The sequence below is a fragment of the Tiliqua scincoides genome, chromosome 15 (assembly GCF_035046505.1).
Source record: "Tiliqua scincoides isolate rTilSci1 chromosome 15, rTilSci1.hap2, whole genome shotgun sequence".
Lineage (NCBI taxonomy): Eukaryota > Metazoa > Chordata > Lepidosauria > Squamata > Scincidae > Tiliqua > Tiliqua scincoides.
Window position 1 is genome coordinate 3,361,026 of NC_089835.1, and position 19,136 is coordinate 3,380,161.

The 19,136-nt window shown below is 54.5% G+C and overlaps 1 protein-coding gene across 1 annotated transcript in view; it reads left to right on the top strand.

The window, feature by feature from the left end:
- The first annotated feature begins 57 nt into the window (after positions 1-57).
- The window catches only part of LOC136635192 (GON-4-like protein), a 27,293-nt gene continuing 8,214 nt past the window's right edge, over positions 58-19,136 (top strand). Inside the window, exons 1-18 of the mRNA XM_066610338.1 lie at positions 58-140; positions 230-349; positions 1,232-1,405; positions 2,633-2,825; positions 3,980-4,081; positions 4,359-4,399; positions 5,776-5,879; positions 7,302-7,500; positions 8,112-8,198; positions 9,321-9,492; positions 10,669-10,813; positions 11,209-11,359; positions 12,907-13,023; positions 13,553-15,226; positions 16,202-16,472; positions 16,851-17,032; positions 17,389-17,586; positions 18,078-18,221. Coding sequence (XP_066466435.1) covers positions 236-349; positions 1,232-1,405; positions 2,633-2,825; positions 3,980-4,081; positions 4,359-4,399; positions 5,776-5,879; positions 7,302-7,500; positions 8,112-8,198; positions 9,321-9,492; positions 10,669-10,813; positions 11,209-11,359; positions 12,907-13,023; positions 13,553-15,226; positions 16,202-16,472; positions 16,851-17,032; positions 17,389-17,586; positions 18,078-18,221 — 4,068 coding nt within the window. The 5' untranslated portion in view covers positions 58-140; positions 230-235. The remainder of the gene's footprint in view (positions 141-229; positions 350-1,231; positions 1,406-2,632; positions 2,826-3,979; positions 4,082-4,358; positions 4,400-5,775; positions 5,880-7,301; positions 7,501-8,111; positions 8,199-9,320; positions 9,493-10,668; positions 10,814-11,208; positions 11,360-12,906; positions 13,024-13,552; positions 15,227-16,201; positions 16,473-16,850; positions 17,033-17,388; positions 17,587-18,077; positions 18,222-19,136) is intronic.

The following is a 19,136-nucleotide window of genomic DNA, read 5'->3' on the forward strand; positions in this document are numbered from 1 at the left end:
TTATTCTGACACTGGTTGGTGTCTTTGATCCCTATATTTTGCAGCCCCCTCAATTTGTGGACATCCCTCTTGAGGAAGATGATTCCTCTGACGAAGAGTACCAGCCAGAGGAGGAAGAAGAGGATGAGACTGCAGAAGAGGTAAAATTCAACCTGGTCCTGGTGCAGCAGCTTTGGTTGACGTAGGCTGTTAATGTACCCAGAGGCTTCCTTTCTGCTTGTTTCCACAGAGCCTGATGGAGAGCGATGTGGAAAGCAGCGCCTCGTCTCCCCACGGAGCCAAGCGGTCCCGGACGAGGCGGTCGTCTGAAATGATAGAGACCGATGAGGAGGGAGGGGCCCCGTCCGAAGTAAGTCGGACGTTCCTTGGTGATCTAAGGGGGCTAAGGAGGGCTTTAGAAGCTGCCCACCAGATTCGAGTCTCTAGAGAGCCTCAAGAGAGAAGCAGGAAGTGGGAATCCTTTGGACTGGAGTGTTGGAGAAGAACTTCATGCTGGCACTAGGCAGAAAGTGAGCAAATCCACACTGAGCCAGGAAGGTGTAGCCAAGTTTGTTTATGTGCCAAGAAACTGCAGCACAAATGTGCAAATCTTTTGTAGAGCTGTCCGGTCAGGCGAAATTGGTGGACTGCCTCAGTGGGCCAAGTCACCTTGGAGGCCAGAACTGTGTCAGGGAAATTTTTGAAGTTGCAACCCCAGGTGGATCACAAGTAGCAGAGCGTAGATTTGGACAGTTCCTCGTTCTAGCCCCACAGCCAAACTCTGCTCTCTGCTGGGCGACACTCTGTTCTGCAACTGTTGTTTTACTCCTGAGGCTTCGGACGCCCCTGGCCTCTTCCCTCCCTTGTGCCTGCAGCAAGCAACTCGCCCTCCCCAGAAGCAGAGGTGCAATTTCTGGCCAAGTCTCACGTTTTCTCTTGACAAAAAAATCCTTCCTAACACATTGGCCTGACCAGCCATCACATTTCAATTGTGCAGATCCAGTTTGGAGGCTGTAGGCTTTCATGCTCCCTTTTCATGTTTCCATCCCCTTTTTGTTTATCTGCATTGAGATTTGGTTGGTCTGAAGCCAGTCCACCAGCTGTGGTTTGGTGGTTAACCCCGATCTTAAGTTTGCTGGATGCAGTTTGAGTCGCTGGGATGCGGAGGAGAGAAATTGGTACAGCCAGCTTCCCAAATCTCCAGGCTGTGGTTTGGAAGCTAGTCCCAACTGAGCCCTTTACTTCTCTTCAGGCAGAGAAAGCCTCCACGCCCCCCCTTCAGCGGCACATCAGTGCTGAAGTGGTGCCCATGGGACCCCCGCCGCCCCCCAAACCCAAGCAGAGCAAGGACAGCAGCTTTATGGAGAAGCTCCACGCGGTGGACGAGGAATTGGCATCCAGCCCAGTGTGTATGGATTCCTATCAGGTAACGGTCACAGCTCTCCTTGGTTTATTCTCTGCTGTCAGTAGGGGTGAGTTCATCCAACCAAAAGTCTCCAAGGGCTTGGTTCCCCTGTTACATGGGAAGCTGCTTCCTACCGAGTTGGTTCTTCTCTACACATGCCCGATCTCGTCTGATCTCGGAAGCTAAGCAGGGTCAGGCCTGGTTAGTACTTGGATGGGAGACCGCCTGGAAATACTGGGTGCTATAGGCTTATACCATGATCTAGGAAGCTAAGCAGAGTCAGGCCTAGTTAATACTTGGATGGGAGACCGCCTGGGAATACCGGGTGCTGTAGGCTTATACCATGATCTGGGAAGCTAAGCAGGGTCAGCCTGGTTAGTACTTGGGTGGGAGACCGCCTGGGAATACCGGGTGCTGTAGGCTTATACCATGATCTCGGAAGCTAAGCAGAGTTCAGGCCTGGTTAGTACTTGGATGGGAGACCGCCTGGGAATACCGGGTGCTGTAGGCTTATACCATAGTCTTTCGAGACTGAAGGTTGCCAACCAACCAGACACTTCTTTCACCTAGCTCAGTATAGTCATTCACTGACGAGCAGTGTTTCTCCATGGTTTCGGCAGAGAGGGTCTTTCTCTACGGTAGCTGGAGAGGGAACCTGGGACTTGCTGCCCACTCTGCAAAAGTGGGCAAACCGAATGCGCGCAACAGAATCGAAACAAAACGTTCAGGTGTACAATTGTCAGCTGATTGCTGGAGTCCCGAACTGCTTGTTTTGTAACGGTCCCTGCCTTTTAGCGTTTAGGGGTTTGGTAGGCCAAGAGATCGGAGGTTTGGGCTCTGTTGTGGGTGACTGGGAAAACAAAACTCTGCTTTTTGGAGTCTTGGTTTGCTTTCCTGGTTGAATTAACTGCAGGCTTGAAATTCAGTGGGGTGCTCTAGGCCAGACAGACATACTCACGGCCTAGTTTATCTCACCTTGCAGACTTGTCACGTGATGGTAACTTGCCCAGACTGAGGGAAGACAGCAGACTTGGGAGACTCTTTATTGGCTGTTGGCGCCCGGTTGCCCCTTTTATATTGCCAAACTTCCTGGGCCATGTGGATATTTTTTTTCACTTTAAAATTACATTCTGACTTAGAACTGCCTGTATTTCTCCCCCCCACTCCTCGGTCACAGTAACAGTCCCGTTGGTGAAGGAGAACCCCAGGGTATCCACTCTGTGTTCCTTTCTTCCTTTTGATCCCCAGCCTCTGGAAGACAGCTTGATCGCGTTTCGTACCCGGTCAAAGAGGCCCCTGAAGGATGTTCCCCTCGGGCAGCTGGAGGCTGAGCTTCGTGCCCCGGACATCACCCCAGATATGTACGACCCCAACACGGCAGACGACGAGGAGTGGAAGAGGTGGCTGGGAGGCCTCATGAACGATGATGTGGAAAACGAAGGCATGTTAGCAGTTCAGGGGTTCATCTAGGCCTGAGATCTTTGTGAACAAAGGCTTAGGGGACGGCTTTCTCCTCTTCATCCACCCCACTACTTGTCAAAGCAACTTCAAAGCTGGGGGAGGCTGTCCAGGGGAAGGACCGCAGGCAAGAGGCGGAGCTATTCATAAGCCACTAATAATAATAATAATACAGGTATTTATATACCGCCTTTCATGGTCTTCAGATTTCTCCTCAGACTTTATTTCAAGGCGGTTTACACAGGCAGGCTATACTAAATCCTTATAGGGATTTTTACAATTGCAGAAGGTTCTGTCTTTCAAGAACCACAACATTTCAGATGGATCCTTTTATGATCTGGTATCACATTCTGGCCTCCAGTTTCCTCCCACGCAGGCTGACAATCCTTCATATCTCACTTGAAGGGCGGCCAAAGAGCAGATGGAAAAACTCGGCTGGGCTTGTCAGCTGCTTCAAGGTCTTGCCCTTCACGGTGCCGGTGGCCTCGAACTGGCGACCTTCAGCTGTTATCTTCAGGCAAACGGAGGCTCTACCCTCTAGACCAGACCTCCTGCCAGTAAGCACTAAGCAGTCTTTCTTCAGCTGGCAGGAACAATGTAGGCCGGGGTCCCCAACCTTCTTCCACATATGGGCCAGGCATCAATAGTGAGAACGCACGTGTGTTCGATATGCATGCATATCCTCCCGATTAGGCCACAGAGCTAAGAAAGAGAGATGGCCACAGTGTGGAGAGGTACATGCCCTGGTAGAGAATGACACTCCAAGGAAGCTTCTGCTCTTGGTCTACTTACACTGTAAGCCTTGCAGAGGAAGAATTGCAAACTTGAATTCTTTTTTAGAACCACCATAGACTGTATGGATATATTTTTTTGGGACTGTGGGCTGCATGATTTTTTGGGGGGGGGGTGGACTGGCACATGGGCCATAGGTTGCCTACCCTTGTTGTCAATGTATCCTTGACTGGCGCGTCTGGCTTTAAAGGGTGAAGGGAAATAGCTGTAGATTCGTCGTGATGAGGCAGTCCTGCCCAAGCTGGAATGACCCACTGACTCGGGCATCTAGAGGAGGGACCACTCCGTTGTCCAGCCACATGTTCCTGCTCCTTGTCTTGGCTAAGAAGTGCTTTTATCTTCCAGATGAAGCTGACGACGACGACGATCCCGAATACAATTTTCTGGAGGACCTGGACGAGCCAGACACGGAGGACTTCAGGAACGACCGCGCCGTGAGGATCACGAGTACGTCTTCTGGCCATTCAGCTTTGGCCCCTTTCCATCCACCTCTCTGCCTGCAAATTGTCTATCAAGAGTCACCTGCGGAATGGGGACAATAATATTTACTTTGCAGGGCTGTTGTATTTATTTCGACAAGACAGTAATATGTAACTTTTTTCATATTCGGAAAAGCTCTAGTATGTTTATTCAGCTCATGTTTATCGTCACGTTTAAGCTCTACCAAGTATGTTTATTATTACGGTGATCAGGACCTGAACTGCATCTCATTTGCTTCTTGCAGAGAAGGAAGTCAACGAGCTGATGGAGGAGCTGTTTGAGACGGTAAGCCAGGCTTGCCAACAATTCTAGGAAAGCCCTTGTAATATTTTCAGCTGACCCCATAAGAGGAAGGGAACTTATTCATGCCATGTGTGAAGAATGAGTGGAGTTTCCTGCCGCTTGTTGGTTGGCAGGAAAAAAAAGATGGTCTTTAAAAAAAAGATTGTTGGGTGGCTTTATAAAAGGATTGCACTTATTTGGAGAGAAGGAGAGGTCTGTCGAGGACTGTTAGACATGATAGCTAAATGGAATCTGCTGGTGTGGCCAAGCGTCTGGTCTGTGGGAAACAGACTATTGAGCTAGAGCAGGGGTGCCCAAAGTTTTTGGCAGGAGGGCCACATCATCTCTCCAACACAGTGTCGGGGGCCGGGGGAAAAAAGAATTAATTTACATTTAAAATTTGAATAAATTTGCATACGTTTACATAAATGTGTATATTAAAGATGAACTTATTTGAATGAATGAAGGTCTTGCAATAGCTCAAGGCCTATAAAAGGCCTTGCACAAAGCAAGGCTGGCCTTTCCTTTGCTGCCGCTACTGCATCACAGCCGTGAAACAGCAAGCAGTGGAGGGAGCCCTCATCCCACAGCTCTTGCAAGAGGTCAAACAGTTGCCCTCAGGCTGAGAGCCTTTTAGTTATTTGATTTTTCTCTGCAAACCGCTTTGTGAACTTTTAGTTGAAAAGCGGTATATAAATACTGTTGTTAATAATAATAATAATAATAATAATAGAGCAGTTGTGTCGGGCCAGTGTGGGCTCCAGCAAATCTTCAGAGGGCCAGAGGCTCATTGAAGATTGGGGGCTCCCTGAGGGCCACATTGGGGGCTCCTTGAGGGCCGCAAGTGGCCCCAGGGCCGGGGTTTGGGCACCCCTGAGCTAGAGGGTGCTTTGGTCTAATCCAGCATGGCTTATTAGCTGTGATAGGAGTGTAGCCTGCATGGGCAGGAGCTGTTTACCTCTGAGTACTAGCCACTAGCCACAAACCAACAGAGGGAGGGGTGTTAACTTCCTCTCTTGCTCATGGCACATTCAGCCACTGTGGCAAAGCACCATACCAGACGAGAAGAACCTTCAGAGCAGTCAAGTAAGCTCTTTATATGTTGTCGTGACACATCATTCATCATTTGTGACTTTAGAATGGGAAAGAGGAACTGGGCGTTGGAAGATTTTCTTGCCTGGTTGCCTGGAGGAGACTCCTGTTCGCCACAGGAGACCAGGAGAATAGCTGTTAGTCACTCCGTTGGAATGTGGGTATGGGTGCCGTTGCGCTCCAGCTGGGTGTCCAGGCCCCTTGCTGAGCTCCAGGCCCCTTGTCCTACCCTGTTCGTTGACGAGCTTCCTTTGCCCCACTGACCCGGGTGTCGTGTTTTTGCTCAGTTTCAGGACGAGATGGGCTTCTCCAACATGGAGGACGAGGGACCGGAGGATGAGGACAGCACTGCGGAGGCCCGGCCAAATTTTAACACCCCTCAGGTGCTCAGGTAGGATGGCGTGACCCGCAAGCGCGGGTGAGAAAGTGATGGGGGGCCCCATAGGGGGCTGCATCATGTCATCTGCTGCATGGTTTTTTATCAGAGTGGGAAAGAGAGCTTTGACTCTGCTTAGCACTTGTCTTGTCAGCTACGCCAAATTTCTTGCCAAAAGAAATTTGTTCTCTTGCCTTTTTATTCTCCTCATTAGGGCAAGACTCATTAGGGCAAGACAGGGGACATCCACTAAAATTGAGTGTTGGGCGAGTTAGGACAGACAAATTAAAATATTTCTTTACTCAGCGTGTGGTTGGTCTGTGGAACTCCTTGCCACAGGATGTGGTGATGGCGTCTGGCCTGGACGCCTTTAAAAGGGGATTGGACAAGTTTCTGGAGGAAAAATCCATTACGGGTTACAAGCCATGATGTGTATGTGCAACCTCCTGATTTTAGAAATGGGCTATGTCAGAAGGCCAGATGCAAGGGAGGGCACCAGGATGCAGGTCTCTTGTTATCTGGCGTGCTCCCTGGGGCATTTGGTGGGCTGCTGTGAGATACAGGAAGCTGGACTAGGGGGGCCTATGGCCTGATCCAGTGGGGCTGTTCTTATGTACGCCATAATTTTCCGCCAAGAGTGGAGTGTTGTGGCTTAGTCTCCTTGTCTGTGGGGCAGGTCAGCTAAAAGGACTGCTGACCCTGTTTGGGAAGGGAGGCAAAGGAACTGCTGGGCCCTTGACCATCCCCTCTACGTTGAGCAGTACTGGAGGGGACATCAAGAAGACAATCTGAGCCCAGCTACAAGCAACAAAAGGCTCTGCAAGCCCATGTCTCACATGGGCCCTTTTTCTCCAGTGTCATTTGAAGCTGTTTGCTTCTCTTTCTGGCCTTTGGTGCATCCAGCTCTGCATCGTGAAGCACTGACTCGCAGCATGTCTGCAGGGGTTCAGACTAGAGGGCTTTACCAGTCCTACCTGGCGGTGCCAGGGGTTGACCCTGGTCCCTTTTGCCGGCAAAAGCAGGGGCTCTGCCCCTTTGATCCTGCTTGTGAAAGTTGCTTCTGATTTGAACTGAGGTTCTGGACCCTCCCGTTACCTTTGCTGTGTTGCAGCACAGTGGCGAGGAGATGAGAGTTGTGGGCCAGAAGTTCCTGGTTCAGATCTTGCCTTGGTGATGAACCCATTAGGAGGCTTAGGAGAGCTACTCTTTTGGAGTCTCTGCCCACCTGTGTTCCCTCCTGGGAAGAACTGCACTGGCCTACTTTGCAGGGATAGCGTGGTTTGCGTGTCCCACTTTGGACTGTGAAAGTAACCAAGCCAAGCACTTGAGGGTGGAGCAGACCCTTAATTTGGGAGCAGCTGGGCCACCATGGAGTGGCCAGGGAGGGGTCGCCATGGCCATGGGCTCCAGTCCAGCCAATCCCTTGGACTCGTGTAGGTTTGAGGAGCCCCTGGCCAACCTGCTGAACGAGCAGCACCGGACGGTGAAGGAGCAGCTGGAGCAGCTGCGGATGAAGAAGACGTCGGCCAAGCTGCCCCAGGAGTCGGAGAGGGCGAAGCTGCGCAGCGAGAAGCCTGTGCAGGTCCTGACCCTGGACGCAGGCGGGAGGAGGAGGCTGCAGCAGCAGATGCAGCAGGTACTGCTGGGAAAATGGCACGCTGGGACGAGAGAACCGCACCGGGATCTTCCAGGTCTGAGCCCAAACCCCTGCTCAGCCGTGAAGCTTCCTGGGTGGCCCTGAGCCAGTCTCTCAGCCTCACCCACGTCGCAGGGCTGTTGCGAGGAGGGAAGGAACTGTGTTGGGAAGGTGCTCCTTGGAGGAAGGGTGGGTGAAAGGAATAAAGCAAATGCTCCAAAGGAGTGAGGCGACAGTCCTAAGCATCATACCTGGAAGTTCCTGGAGTAAGCCCCACGGAATCAATGGGACTTACTTTGGAGGACACCCCTCGGGTTGTGCTGGGAGAAGGCAGCTCGCTGTCCCAAAGTGGCTCCCATCTTAAAGTAGGGGCACAATGCTGGAGTGAAAAGGGACAGCTGTTCACCTCTAGCTGAATAGAGGAGAGCCCCACCCCTTGGTAAGCTGCCTCTGCTGAGATGGCAGGGGTGCCCCTGCTGTCTTACACAGAACTTTCTGGAAAACGAAAGGAGAAGCCTCTCTCTTGAGGAGCTTGCGGTCTGAGATGCACTGGTGGTGTCTCTGCGGGTAACTGTGGAAGGGCGCTGATTTCCATGCCCCTCTGCCCACAGCACGTCCAGCTCCTGACCCAGATCCATCTCCTCAGCAGCTGCAACCCCGGCCTGACCTCCGAGGCCAGCACCACCCGGCTCTTCCTGGTAAGGCTCGGTGAAACTCGGCTGTGCCTCCCGTCGCCGTTCTAGGCTTCGGCCTGTAGCGCTTGGTGGGCTGGCTCGACTTTGCAGAATGCCCAGCCTGCGGGGACTGGGATTGTAGGACAGATTGTGGTTGTGTAGAGGAGGAAAGCTGGGAACCGGTGGTGGGAAGTGGGGGGGGGGAGCCCTGAAATGATTGATTGCGAGTTGCAGCACCTAGACTCTCTCTGGCCTCTGGTCCTTGAGCTGAGAGCATTGGTAGTATTTGTCCCTCTGGGTCGTCTTTGTTTTCATGAAACTTTGCCTTTTGATTTAAGGGCACGTTAACCTTGATGGACTTGTGGGTTATTTGGGGGGGGGCGTTCTGGTTGGGGGATGTGAGCTAGGCCAGCGTGTCCCTCAGATCCCCTCTTTCCAACCGTCCGTCAAAACCACCCTTGTGTTTGCAGACTGTTGGGTCATCGGGACCAGCAGCTTGTTTTTTTATACATGAAAGTTAATGGGTCACCTAAGACCCCTGGGACCCTTTTGCTTTGAGCAAATGGAAAGCAAGATACTAGAAGGCCTGTCTCTGTCTGTCCCCTAGGGGGGCTCCTCTGCATTTTTCGTCATTTGTGGATGTCTGGTTGGCAGTGATGGGGGGGGGGAGCTCCCTGCTGGACAACACCTGCAGGGTACTCAAGCCTGTTGCTTTTCGCAGGTGTGCAAAAATGTGCTCCTTGCGCCCAGCACCAAGCTCAAGCCAATCGGCCTCTCTTCTGCAGCTTTTTCTTGATGCTGCAGTTGTCTTCTGGGTCTTTTAATAAAAATTGTGCTGTGTGATTGTTTTGATGCGATTCTGTGAGGTGCCTTCAGCCCCCCTGGCTGGGGAGATGGGGGTGGCGGAGCCTAACGTCACTCTTTATTTTAAAAGTACGCAAGAAGCAGAGTCTTGATGAGTCCAGGTTTTACAAACCGCATTCCCAAGCTCATTGTCGAGCTGCAGATTGGCCAGACACCCCCTCTCTTTCCTCGGCTCCAGTCTCAGCTCTTCTCATTCACTCAGAGTGCTTGGGTGTTGGGGGGGGGGAATAACCTGATGCTATCCTGTTGCCTGTAAGCATGTTGTCCCCCTCCGACTGGCAGAACGAACTGGCCACCTTCGCCCAGAGCTCTGCGCTCCTCCATCACCCCCTCAGCCCCAAGTTCCAGACTGCCTTCCAGCCCTGCAACCTGAAGGAGGCCCTGCAGCTCGCCGAGGACTTCCACGCCCACATCAAGATTGAGTGGAGTCCCCGCAAAGTGGCGAAGAAGAACGGTGGGTAGCGATGGTAGCAATTCAGGGCTTGTTCTCTCACCTTGGTACCCGCTGATGGGGCCACTCTGTTCTGTCCACCTGGAGCCGGGGGTCCTAGTTCAGACCCTGGCAGCATCTCCAGGTGGGGCTGGGAAAGATGGCTCTGTATGAAACCCCCAGAGGGCTGTTGCTGTTGGCATTGGCAACATTGGGCTAGATGAAGTGGCAGGTGACTCAGAATGCCAGATGCAAGGGAGGGCACCAGGACGCAGGTCTCTTGTTACCTGGTGTGCTCCCTGGGGCATTTGGTGGGCCGCTGTGAGATACAGGAAGCTGGACTAGATGGGCCTATGGGCTGATCCAGTGGGGCTGTTCTTATGTTCTTAACTACAATTCCCAGGAAGCCTTGCAGGTCTCTTGTTGTGCTCCCTGGGGCATTTGGTGGGCCCCTGTGAGATACAGGAAGCTGGACTAGATGGGCTTATGGCCTGCTCCAGTGGGGCTGTTCTTATGTTCTTAACTACAATTCCCAGGAAGCCTTGCAGGTCTCTTGTTATCTGGTGTGCTCCCTGGGGCATTTGGTGGGCCGCTGTGAGATACAGGAAGCTGGACTAGATGGGCCTGTGGCCTGATCCAGTGGGGCTGTTCTTATGTTCTTAACTACAATTCCCAGGAAGCCTTGCAGGTCTCTTGTTATCTGGTGTGCTCCCTGGGGCATTTGGTGGGCCGCTGTGAGATACAGGAAGCTGGACTGGATGGGCCTATGGCCTGACCCAGTGGGGCTGTTCTTATGTTCTTAACTACAATTCCCAGGAGGCCTTGCAGGTCTCTTGTTATCTGGTGTGCTCCCTGGGGTATTTGTTGGGCCGCTGTGAGATACAGGAAGCTGGACTAGATGGGCCTGTGGCCTGATCCAGTGGGGCTGTTCTTATGTTCAAGGCATGTAGTGGTCATGGCTGGGCTGTCAACCACTCCTGATAGCTGGAGCTGTGACTGAAGAAAGAAGGAAGCACTTCTTAGAAGCTTGGCTCCTGTTCTTTTTTGCACACAGTTACGCTGTCCCCAAACTGCAGAGATAGAAAAACACGTATTTGTTGTGTCGTCACCCTTGGCTTGTCCTTTTTTATAAGACGGTGGAATAAAATGAGCTGGCAGCGACTGACGGATTGACGCCTCTTCCTCCCCCTCTCCCTGCAGTGAATGACTTTCCTTCCCTGCCAAAGCAGGTTGCGTGGATCTTGGCCACCAAGAGAGTCTTCATGTACCCGGAGTTGTTGCCCACCTGCTCCTTAAAGGCCAAAACGCCCCGGGACAAGGTGGTCTTCACCAAAGGGGAAGACAAGTAAGTGCATGGAGCTGGAGGGAAGGATTGTCCCAGGCAACGGACTGGCATTCCTAGCGGTGGCGAGTGCTGTCATAGCTAGCGCAGTAGAGGGCCTGGATTAGGTGGTCAGACTAGGAGAGGGGAGCCCTGGCTTTCCAGTCCTCTCAGCCATGAAACTAGCTAGGTTGGGCTGGTTGCCATCTCTCAGCCTAGCATCAGTCAGGGGTGTTTTCCAGCCCTGCCATTCTGAGAAGAGCAAGGGCTGTTTTGCTGGGCCTTCCCAGCAAAGGCTCAGCAAAGCCTTTGTCCAGAGAGACTCCCGCCTCCTCTCTGTCTCTCGAAAGCCAGTTCAGATGCTGACGTTTCTGAAGCACAGTCCAGCTCCCCACAAGGGTTTCTCCTCCTTTTCCCAGCTTGTTGGCTCTGGGGCTGAAGCACTTTGAGGGGACCGAGTTCCCCAAGCCTCTGATCAGCAAGTACCTCCTGACCACCAAGACAGCCCACCAGCTGACTCTGCGGATCAAGAATCTCAATATGAAACGGGTCCCCGACAACATCCTCAAAGTGAGCGGCGGGTTCGTTTCTGTTCCCTGGGGTTGAGATGGACAACCAAGAGCAGGCTACGCGAAAGTGGGGGTTGCTGGCTGTGCCTCTGTCCCTGCCCCATTTGTGCTTTCTGTGGGGTCGGCTGCAACTTCAGGCACCCACAAATTCTCCAGATGCAAGGATGAGATGCTTCCTCACTCCCATATCTTGGTGCATTTTTGCCCTGATCACCAACTCATCCATGCTTGGACTCCAAGGCTTTCTTGTTCCCTCGTTCGCCTTCAATCCCATTCAGCTTCTTCACTGCCTGTAGGTCTGGAGCTCCCCCTGCCCCACATCCCCTACAGATGCCTCCTGTTTCCTTCACACTTCTCCTTTAATCCCACTTTTTCTGTCAAGCCTTTGGTGCAGCCCCTCAGCGCCCACCCGTTAGTTCAGCGATTTTCAACCAGTGTGCTGCGAAAGGTCTGCAGGAGTTTGGAACACACTGGTTTAAAATCAACACTCTCTTTCATTTCTGTGGCTCTGTTTGTAATGAATGGTCAGTAAGAGGGACAGACAATTTGTTCCTACAAACAGTTGCCCTGGAAACAGAGCCGCTGAACCCGGAAGGGTCTCCAGGAGTTTCCCAGGAGTGATGTCACAAGAGGCCATAGAAAAGACCATAGAGAAGAAGAACCTCTAAAATTGCTGCCTTAGTTTAACTAAGGCTGTAATCCTAACCACACTTTCCTAAGAGTAAGCCTTATTGAACAAAACAGGACTTTTTTTCTGAATAGACCTGGCTAGGATTGTGCCCTGAGCCTCAGAACCTCCCCATGAAATAATTGCATTTTCTTCCCTGTTGAAACCAACATTCCTCCTCTCCCTTTGTCAACATGTGCTTGTTTCTCGATTGTGAGCCTGTTGTGGCAGGGACTTGTGCTCTCTTTTGTCGTTAAGCGTCGTGGACATAGAGCAGGGGTGTCCAAAGTTTTTGGCAGGAGGGCCACATCATATCTCTGACACTGTGTCCGGGGCCAGGGAACAAAAGAATTAATTTACATTTAAAATTTGAATACATTTACATAAGTTTACATAAATGAATATATTAAAGATGAACTTGTATGAAAGAATGAAGGTCTTGCAATAGCTCAAGGCCTATAAAAGGCCTTGCACAAAGCAAGGCTGGCCTTTCCTTTGCTGCTGCTACTGCGTCACAGACGTGAAACAGCAAGCAGTGGAGGGAGCCCTCATCCCACAGCTCACACAAGAGGTCAAACAGTCGCCCTCACTCTGAGAGCAGTTGCGTCGGGCCAGTGCGGGCTCCAACAAATCTCCAGAGGGCCAGAGGCTCATTGGAGACTGGGGTCTCCCTGAGGGCCGCATTGAGAGGCCTCGAGGACCGCATGTGGCCCCAGGGCCGGGGTTTGGGCACCCCTGACATAGCGGATGGTGTATGAAGAAAGAGCAATTGCTCAGTTGTTGGTCGCGTAAGGGACAGCCGAAGCGCTGAGAAGATGCTGGGCTGAAGAGCAGAATCGGGATCAGAAACAGGCGGATGATCTTTTTTTTTCCCCCTACAGTACTATAAGAAGACGAAGCAACTGCCTGTTCTTTCCAAAGTCTGTGAGGACCTCCAGCCGGGTGAATGGAAACCCCCACTCGAGAGAGAGGAGCACCACCTGCCCTTCTGGTTGAAGGTATTTCCCCTTTTCTGGGAGGGCTGGGGTGGTGTGGTGACCCAGAGACCAAGGACCCTGCTGGCTGGAATGCCACCTTTGCCCACGAACTCACTCGTGGGCTGTAAATCGCTCCCTCTCTGCCTCGGTCTTCCTCATCTGTAGTCTGGGCATAATAATTCTGACCTTGCAGCTTTGTTGTAAGGACAGCCTCGAAGGTTCATACAAGGCAAGAGCTTTGCAAACTGGAAAAAAACCGAGCAAATGCTCAATGTTGATTTTAGAATCTCCTTCTATAACGACTGAATGGAATTTTTGACTCCGAGGAGCTATGGGGAGGCTTACAGAGCTCTTCCTCCCCCTTCCTCCATTTTATCTTCATGACCTAATCTTCAGGTTAGGCTGGAAAAAGCTCTGCTGGTCTGCAGGTAGTGCTGGGAGAGGATCGCAACCGCTTCTGCCAGTCTGTGTGTCTCCCCACACCCTCAGATCACATCCAACACGGAAGTGAGGCTCTGGCTTGATGGGACTTCCTTTTCTCTTTGCCTAGGCCAGCTTGCCGTCCCTCCAAGCAGAGCTGGAGCAAGGTGCTGGGGAAACATCCGCTCTCCGCAAGGTGGGGGAAGAGGCTGTGGAACCGGAGAGCCACGGGAAGTATCCTCTGCGCATGCCTGAGGGTTTACAGTGGATCCTACGGCCACTCGCCAGCCATTTCTGCCGGAAGGCCTGGAGGAGGCAGCGGTCCACGGCGGCCAAGCCCCTCCCCGTCCGCCCAGGCGTCTGCCTGCAGCCCACTGGCGCCAGCAGCTACCTGAAAATGGCCGCCAAGCAGCCCCAGCCCGAAGTGCCCCCCAGCAAGGCCGCGGCCCGCGTGCCCCGCCTGATTCAGCCGGCCCCGCCGGTGCCGCCCTTGCCCCGAGTGCAGCATCTCAGCCTGCAGCCTGCCGTGGGGAACGGCGGGAGCTTTGAGCTCCAAGGCGTCCTCTCGGCCCGGCGGCCCGGCGCCGGGCCCTGCTTGGCAGCCGGCGTGCCTCCGAACTTGGTCTCCTCTGTCCCTGTAGCCTTTCAGCCCCAAATGATGCTCCCGGTGCTGCCCTCGCCAAAGGCCCGAAAGCCCAGCGGCCCCAGGGCGTGCCAGAAGAAGAAGGGCCCCAAGGCCGCCCCCCTGCTCAAGGCCGCCCCTCTGCTCCGCCCCACCCCAGTCATCTTCACTGTCCCTGCCAGTGCCATGAAGGTGGTCGGCATTGCCAGCGGCTGCAACGTGCTTCAGCCCTTGGCCGCCGCCACCGGGCAAGCGGCCCAGCCCATCCCCATCACCACCCTGCTGGTGAACCCGACCCGCTTTCCGTGCCCGCTGAGCCAGCCGCTGGCGAACCCTCCCCCCTCCCCCCTGCCGGTCTCCTCCGGCTCAGCCGGGTCTCCCGCTCCTGCGGCCCTCCAAGATGCTGAGACCGCCGGCCAGGCTGTCCACAAATGGGCCGTGAACAAAGCGTCGTGCGTGCCGGTCGCAGAGCCCAAGGTGGCGGCACAGGAGCCGCCCTCCGCGGTCTCCCCCGCCGAGAGCTGCGACCCGCAGCTGCCTGGTCCTGACCGCGGGGTGAAAGCAGAGGCTTCCGTTCAGGCTCACGTGGAGGTGGCAGAGGAGATGGACGCCGTGCTCTCAACCAAGCCCTCCTTCTCCCCGATGTCGGGGCTAGACAAGGCTGTGAAGGTTGAGCTGGAAGAGCCCCCAGATGCTTCTCGGGAACCAGCCCCAGATCCGGAGAAGCCAAGCTCTGTTGCCACACCCATCAAGGAGGAGCTGGTGTTGGACCTTGGGCAGGAGCTGGACGTGGAGCCTGCTCCGGAGTGTGCCAACAAGCAGAAGGGTGTTGGGGGCAAGCAGAGCACCCGTGAGACTGAGGAGAGGGGCCGCGGGGTGTCTGGGCTGGGTCCAGAAGGCACTGCTGCCGGGGCGGAGAGAAGCAGCAGCCCTCCAAAGAATCTCTTGAACTCCGCGGCTGGCGAGGGGGAATCCTGCGGCCCCTTGGCGAAGTCGGAAGAACCATCTGGCGCAGCAGCTGGCCAAGCTCTGGGGGTGCCCGCAGGACAGGAGGCAGTGGGTGAGCGAGATGGGCAGGAGGAGGAGGAGGAGGAGGATTTCGACGACCTCACGCAGGACGAGGAAGATGAGGAGATGTCCTCGGCATCGGAGGAGTCGGTCCTCTCCGTGCCGGAGCTTCAGGTTTGACTTTGGGGTCCTCAGAGAGGAGTGCTTGCCCCTCCGCTTAGGCCAGCGGTGTCTCCACAAATGCGGTGATACCATTACTGCTCTAGCTGTGAACCCCTCTCTGTTGTGTTAGGGGCTTCTTTTGCTCTTGTCTCTCTGCCAGGGCTTAGCAAGGATGGGGGTGAAAGCCACCTTTGGGTACCTGCCCCTGGTTCGGGAGAGCTTCAGCTCTCGGTCTGCTGTATGCCCCGTGGTGGGGAAAGCTAGTGGGGGAAGGAGCTCTCTGCCAATGGAACAGCCAGGATCTCGTCCTGCAGCCTGCGTGGTGTGACACAGGGTTTCTCAAACTTCCTCCTGCTGCAACCCACTTGTTTTGATGGGGAGGGCGCTGCGGCCCACCTCCATCTCCGGTGCCGGGCTTCAGAAGGTCTCTGCAGGCCTCTGGAAGCAGCCGGAAGTCGCTTTCACAAACATGGAAGGAATAAGCCTGAAATGATTTTCCAGCTGCTTCCGGAGGCCTGATGTTGTTACATCAGGAGAGCCCCAGTTTGAAGCCAACAGGTTCAGACCTGGCTGGGAGAGCGATGCCTCTCTAGGAATCTTCTCTCTCTCTCTCATGTAAGAGTTTCCAGGAATCAAGTTGGTTGGAGGATTCCCCCACCCTTTGGTGGTTTTTTTTTTTTTTTTTTTTGGGTGGGGAGGGAGTTGCAAACCTGGAGTTCAAAGAGTGCTCGGAAACCCCCGTCTTGTCCTGTTTTGGCTACAGTCCTATCAGCATGGGGTGGGGTCTTCTGGAACAGGTTCCTGCGCATCACAAAATGGTGCCCCCTACCCGCTTGAGGTGGGGAGGACAGCTCCAGCATTGGCTCTGCCAGCTGTCTCTCCCGCTCAGACAGCTCACTTGGTGTATAGTTTTGGGGGACGGCTTGCGAGCTGGGGGAGGCGGGGTGTAAAAGAGCTGAAAGCATCATTGGGTCTTCTGGGCTGCAGGAGACGATGGAGAAGCTGACGTGGCTGGCATCCGAGAGGCGCCTGAGCCAAGAGGGGGACTCGGACGAGGAGAACTCCCAGGAGGAAAACTCTGAGCCAGAGGAGGAAGAGGAGGAGGAAGATGAAGGGGAAGGAGAAGGGGAGAACCTGGAAAGCATGCAGAAGGAGGACGAGATGACAGACGAGGTGGTGGATCCCGCAGACCGGCCGGCTTCGTCTCTCGCCCTGACCTGTGCTGCCCCGGAAGTGAAGCCCAGTGGGACACCACCAGGTGAGCTCACGACCTTGTGACTGGGCGGGCTTGGTCAGATTAAGGTCGGCGGCGGTGACAGTCACCTGACCCCCCAAAATGCGAGCCGCGTGGCGGAAATGTTGGTTGCCCCAGTAAACGGCCCCCCAGACCTCCCTCCCTGGCGCAGCATTCCTCTCTCGGTGGTCCTGACCAAACCCCAGAGAGTCTTGGCCCCTCAAGTGAGAAGCAGGGAGTTGGAACAGCTGGGCCCCCCTGGTTCGAACCCACCAGGTTTCCTGTGCCTTCTTGTGGTGTTGTGGGTAATTCATTGAGGAGAGGGAGTGTGGTTCCTCCAGGAGGGACCCTCCTTGATGTCCCTGCCCCTCCTTCGGTGACACTGTGTGGTGCTTGTTCCAGGGCAGAGCCCCAAAGCACCTGGGAAGAGCCGGGGCTCCCACAGAGCCCGGGCGAAGAGGGGCCGGGCCCGGGCCAGCAAGGACACCTCCAAGCTGCTGCTGCTCTATGACGAGGACATCCTGGAGCGAGACCCGCTGCGGGAACAGAAGGACCTGGCCTTTGCGCAGGCCTATCTGAGCAGGGTAAGGAGCCCTTCAGATGGGGTGGAACCAACCAGGGGCTTTCCCAGCTCTAAATGGAGGTGCTACCAGGGGTTGCAGGCAGGGACTCTGCCTCTGAACCAAGTCCCTTCAGGGTCACCTTGCGGTGTTGCAGGTTTCCTGGATTCGGGTCTCTGAGATTCGAGGCCACTCTGCTGCCCAGGCCGGCTTCTGTACCGTTTGCCTTGTAGCTCTGGCCTGCCCAGGCCGGACTGGGATGAAGCCTCTCTCAAACAACAACATGCCCCAGTTGCTGGATTTTGGCTGCTGTTTTCCACCCGGTGTGGTGCGCCTGTGCCCCGGGCTAATGCCAGCCTCTTGCCTGTCCCCCCCCACAGGTGCGTGAGGCCTTGCGGCACGTCCCAGGCAGGTATGAAGAGTTTCTCCGCATCATCTACGAGTTCGAGAGCAGCGCCCACAAGCAGACAGCCGCCGACCTCTACGCCCGACTGCGCAACCTGCTGCGGGAGTGGCCGCAGCTTCTTACGGATTTTGCTGCGTTCCTCTTGCCTGAGCAAGCCCTGGAGTGCGGGCTGGTATGTGAACGGGGGCGGGGGGCGCAGGCAGAGTTCCATGGGTGGCTGACTTGGAGCTGCTAACCATTGGTCAGCACTCCCCTGGCTGTGATTGGTGGGGTCCTAGGAGAACAGCATTCCCAGACAGGCAGGGTGGGCGTGTTCCACCCTGGGCAGAGGAGGAGCCAAAGAGGTGGAGGGCGTGGTCAGCAGGTGCCCAGCAGGCGGGGATTGAGGACAGAGCTGGTGCTTGGGGCCTATAGCAGGCGAACCATATTGCAAATGAAGAGGACTGATGCTAAAAGGGAGCGGCTTGTCCCAGCCCCCCTGTTGAGATCGTGGCAAGAGTCCTGGTTCACAGCTCAGTCTCTTCACCGCTACGCTGGGCCCTCCGCTTAGCTTTTTGGGGCCTGGACAAATGTTCAGTTCCTGCTGGCAGTCAAATCCTGGCAGGTGTGGTGTGGTGTGCGAGTGGGTGGTGACCGCCCTGGCCTGCTTTCCCCCCCGGGCAGTTTGAGGAGCAACAGGCTTTTGAGAAGAGCCGGAAGTTCCTCCGGCAGCTGGAGATCTGCTTTGCGGAGAACCCCTCCCACCACCAGAAGATTGTCAAGGTCCTGCAGAGCTGCGCCGAGTGTCTGCCCCAGGAAATCACTGAGGTGAGGAATCCTGCAGGCGGGCTAGAGCTGCTGCCCATCTCCTCTCCATTCTGAAGGCTCCTCAGAGAGGCAACAGCATCAGAAAAGCCTTCTGGGCCATACCAGAAGCCCAGCGCCCTGCCTCTGAGAGTGGGACAACCAGGTGCCCCTGGGGAAGCCCATAGGCAGGGGCATCTGTAACCCTCCTTTGTTAACCCCCCCAGCAACTGGTGTTCAAAGGTAGATTGCCTCTGGACATGGAGCTCCACGAAGCCATGGCCAGGCCCCTTCTTCAATGAATTTTCCACGTTCCCTTTCTTAGCCAGGGACCACCACCCCATTTGTGGCAGCAAATTGCCTACATTAATTGCACACCGTGCCGAAAAAGATGGTGTCTTTGTTTATCTGGGGCAGGAGGGGGATCAGATGCATTTTGGTCTCTGGCACACAATCCATTTGGGAAGTTCTCTGGAAACAAGTTGAGAAGTTCTCTCTTTTTGAAATGAGTAGGAACCGGGCGTGTGCTGCATCCTGCGTTGGGGGGGCACCCACAGGAGCCTCCTCAAGGGAAGGGGGCGTTTGTTCTCTTGGGTCTGTATTGCTGCTGCTGCAGCACTGGAAAGGTGGATAGGATTGAGCCCTAAATGTATCTTAGAAATGTATCTTAGATTTTAGAAATGGGCTATGTCAGAATGCCAGCTGCAAGGGAGGGCACCAGAATGAGGTCTCTTGTTATCTGGTGTGCTCCCTGGGGCATTTGGTGGGCCGCTGTGAGAAACAGGAAGCTGGACTAGATGGGCCTATGGCCTGATCCAGTGGGGCTGTTCTTATGTTCTTAAACTACAATTCCCAGGAGGCCTTGCAGGTCTCTTGTTATCTGGTGTGCTCCCTGGGGTATTTGGTGGGCCGCTGTGAGATACAGGAAGCTGGACTAGA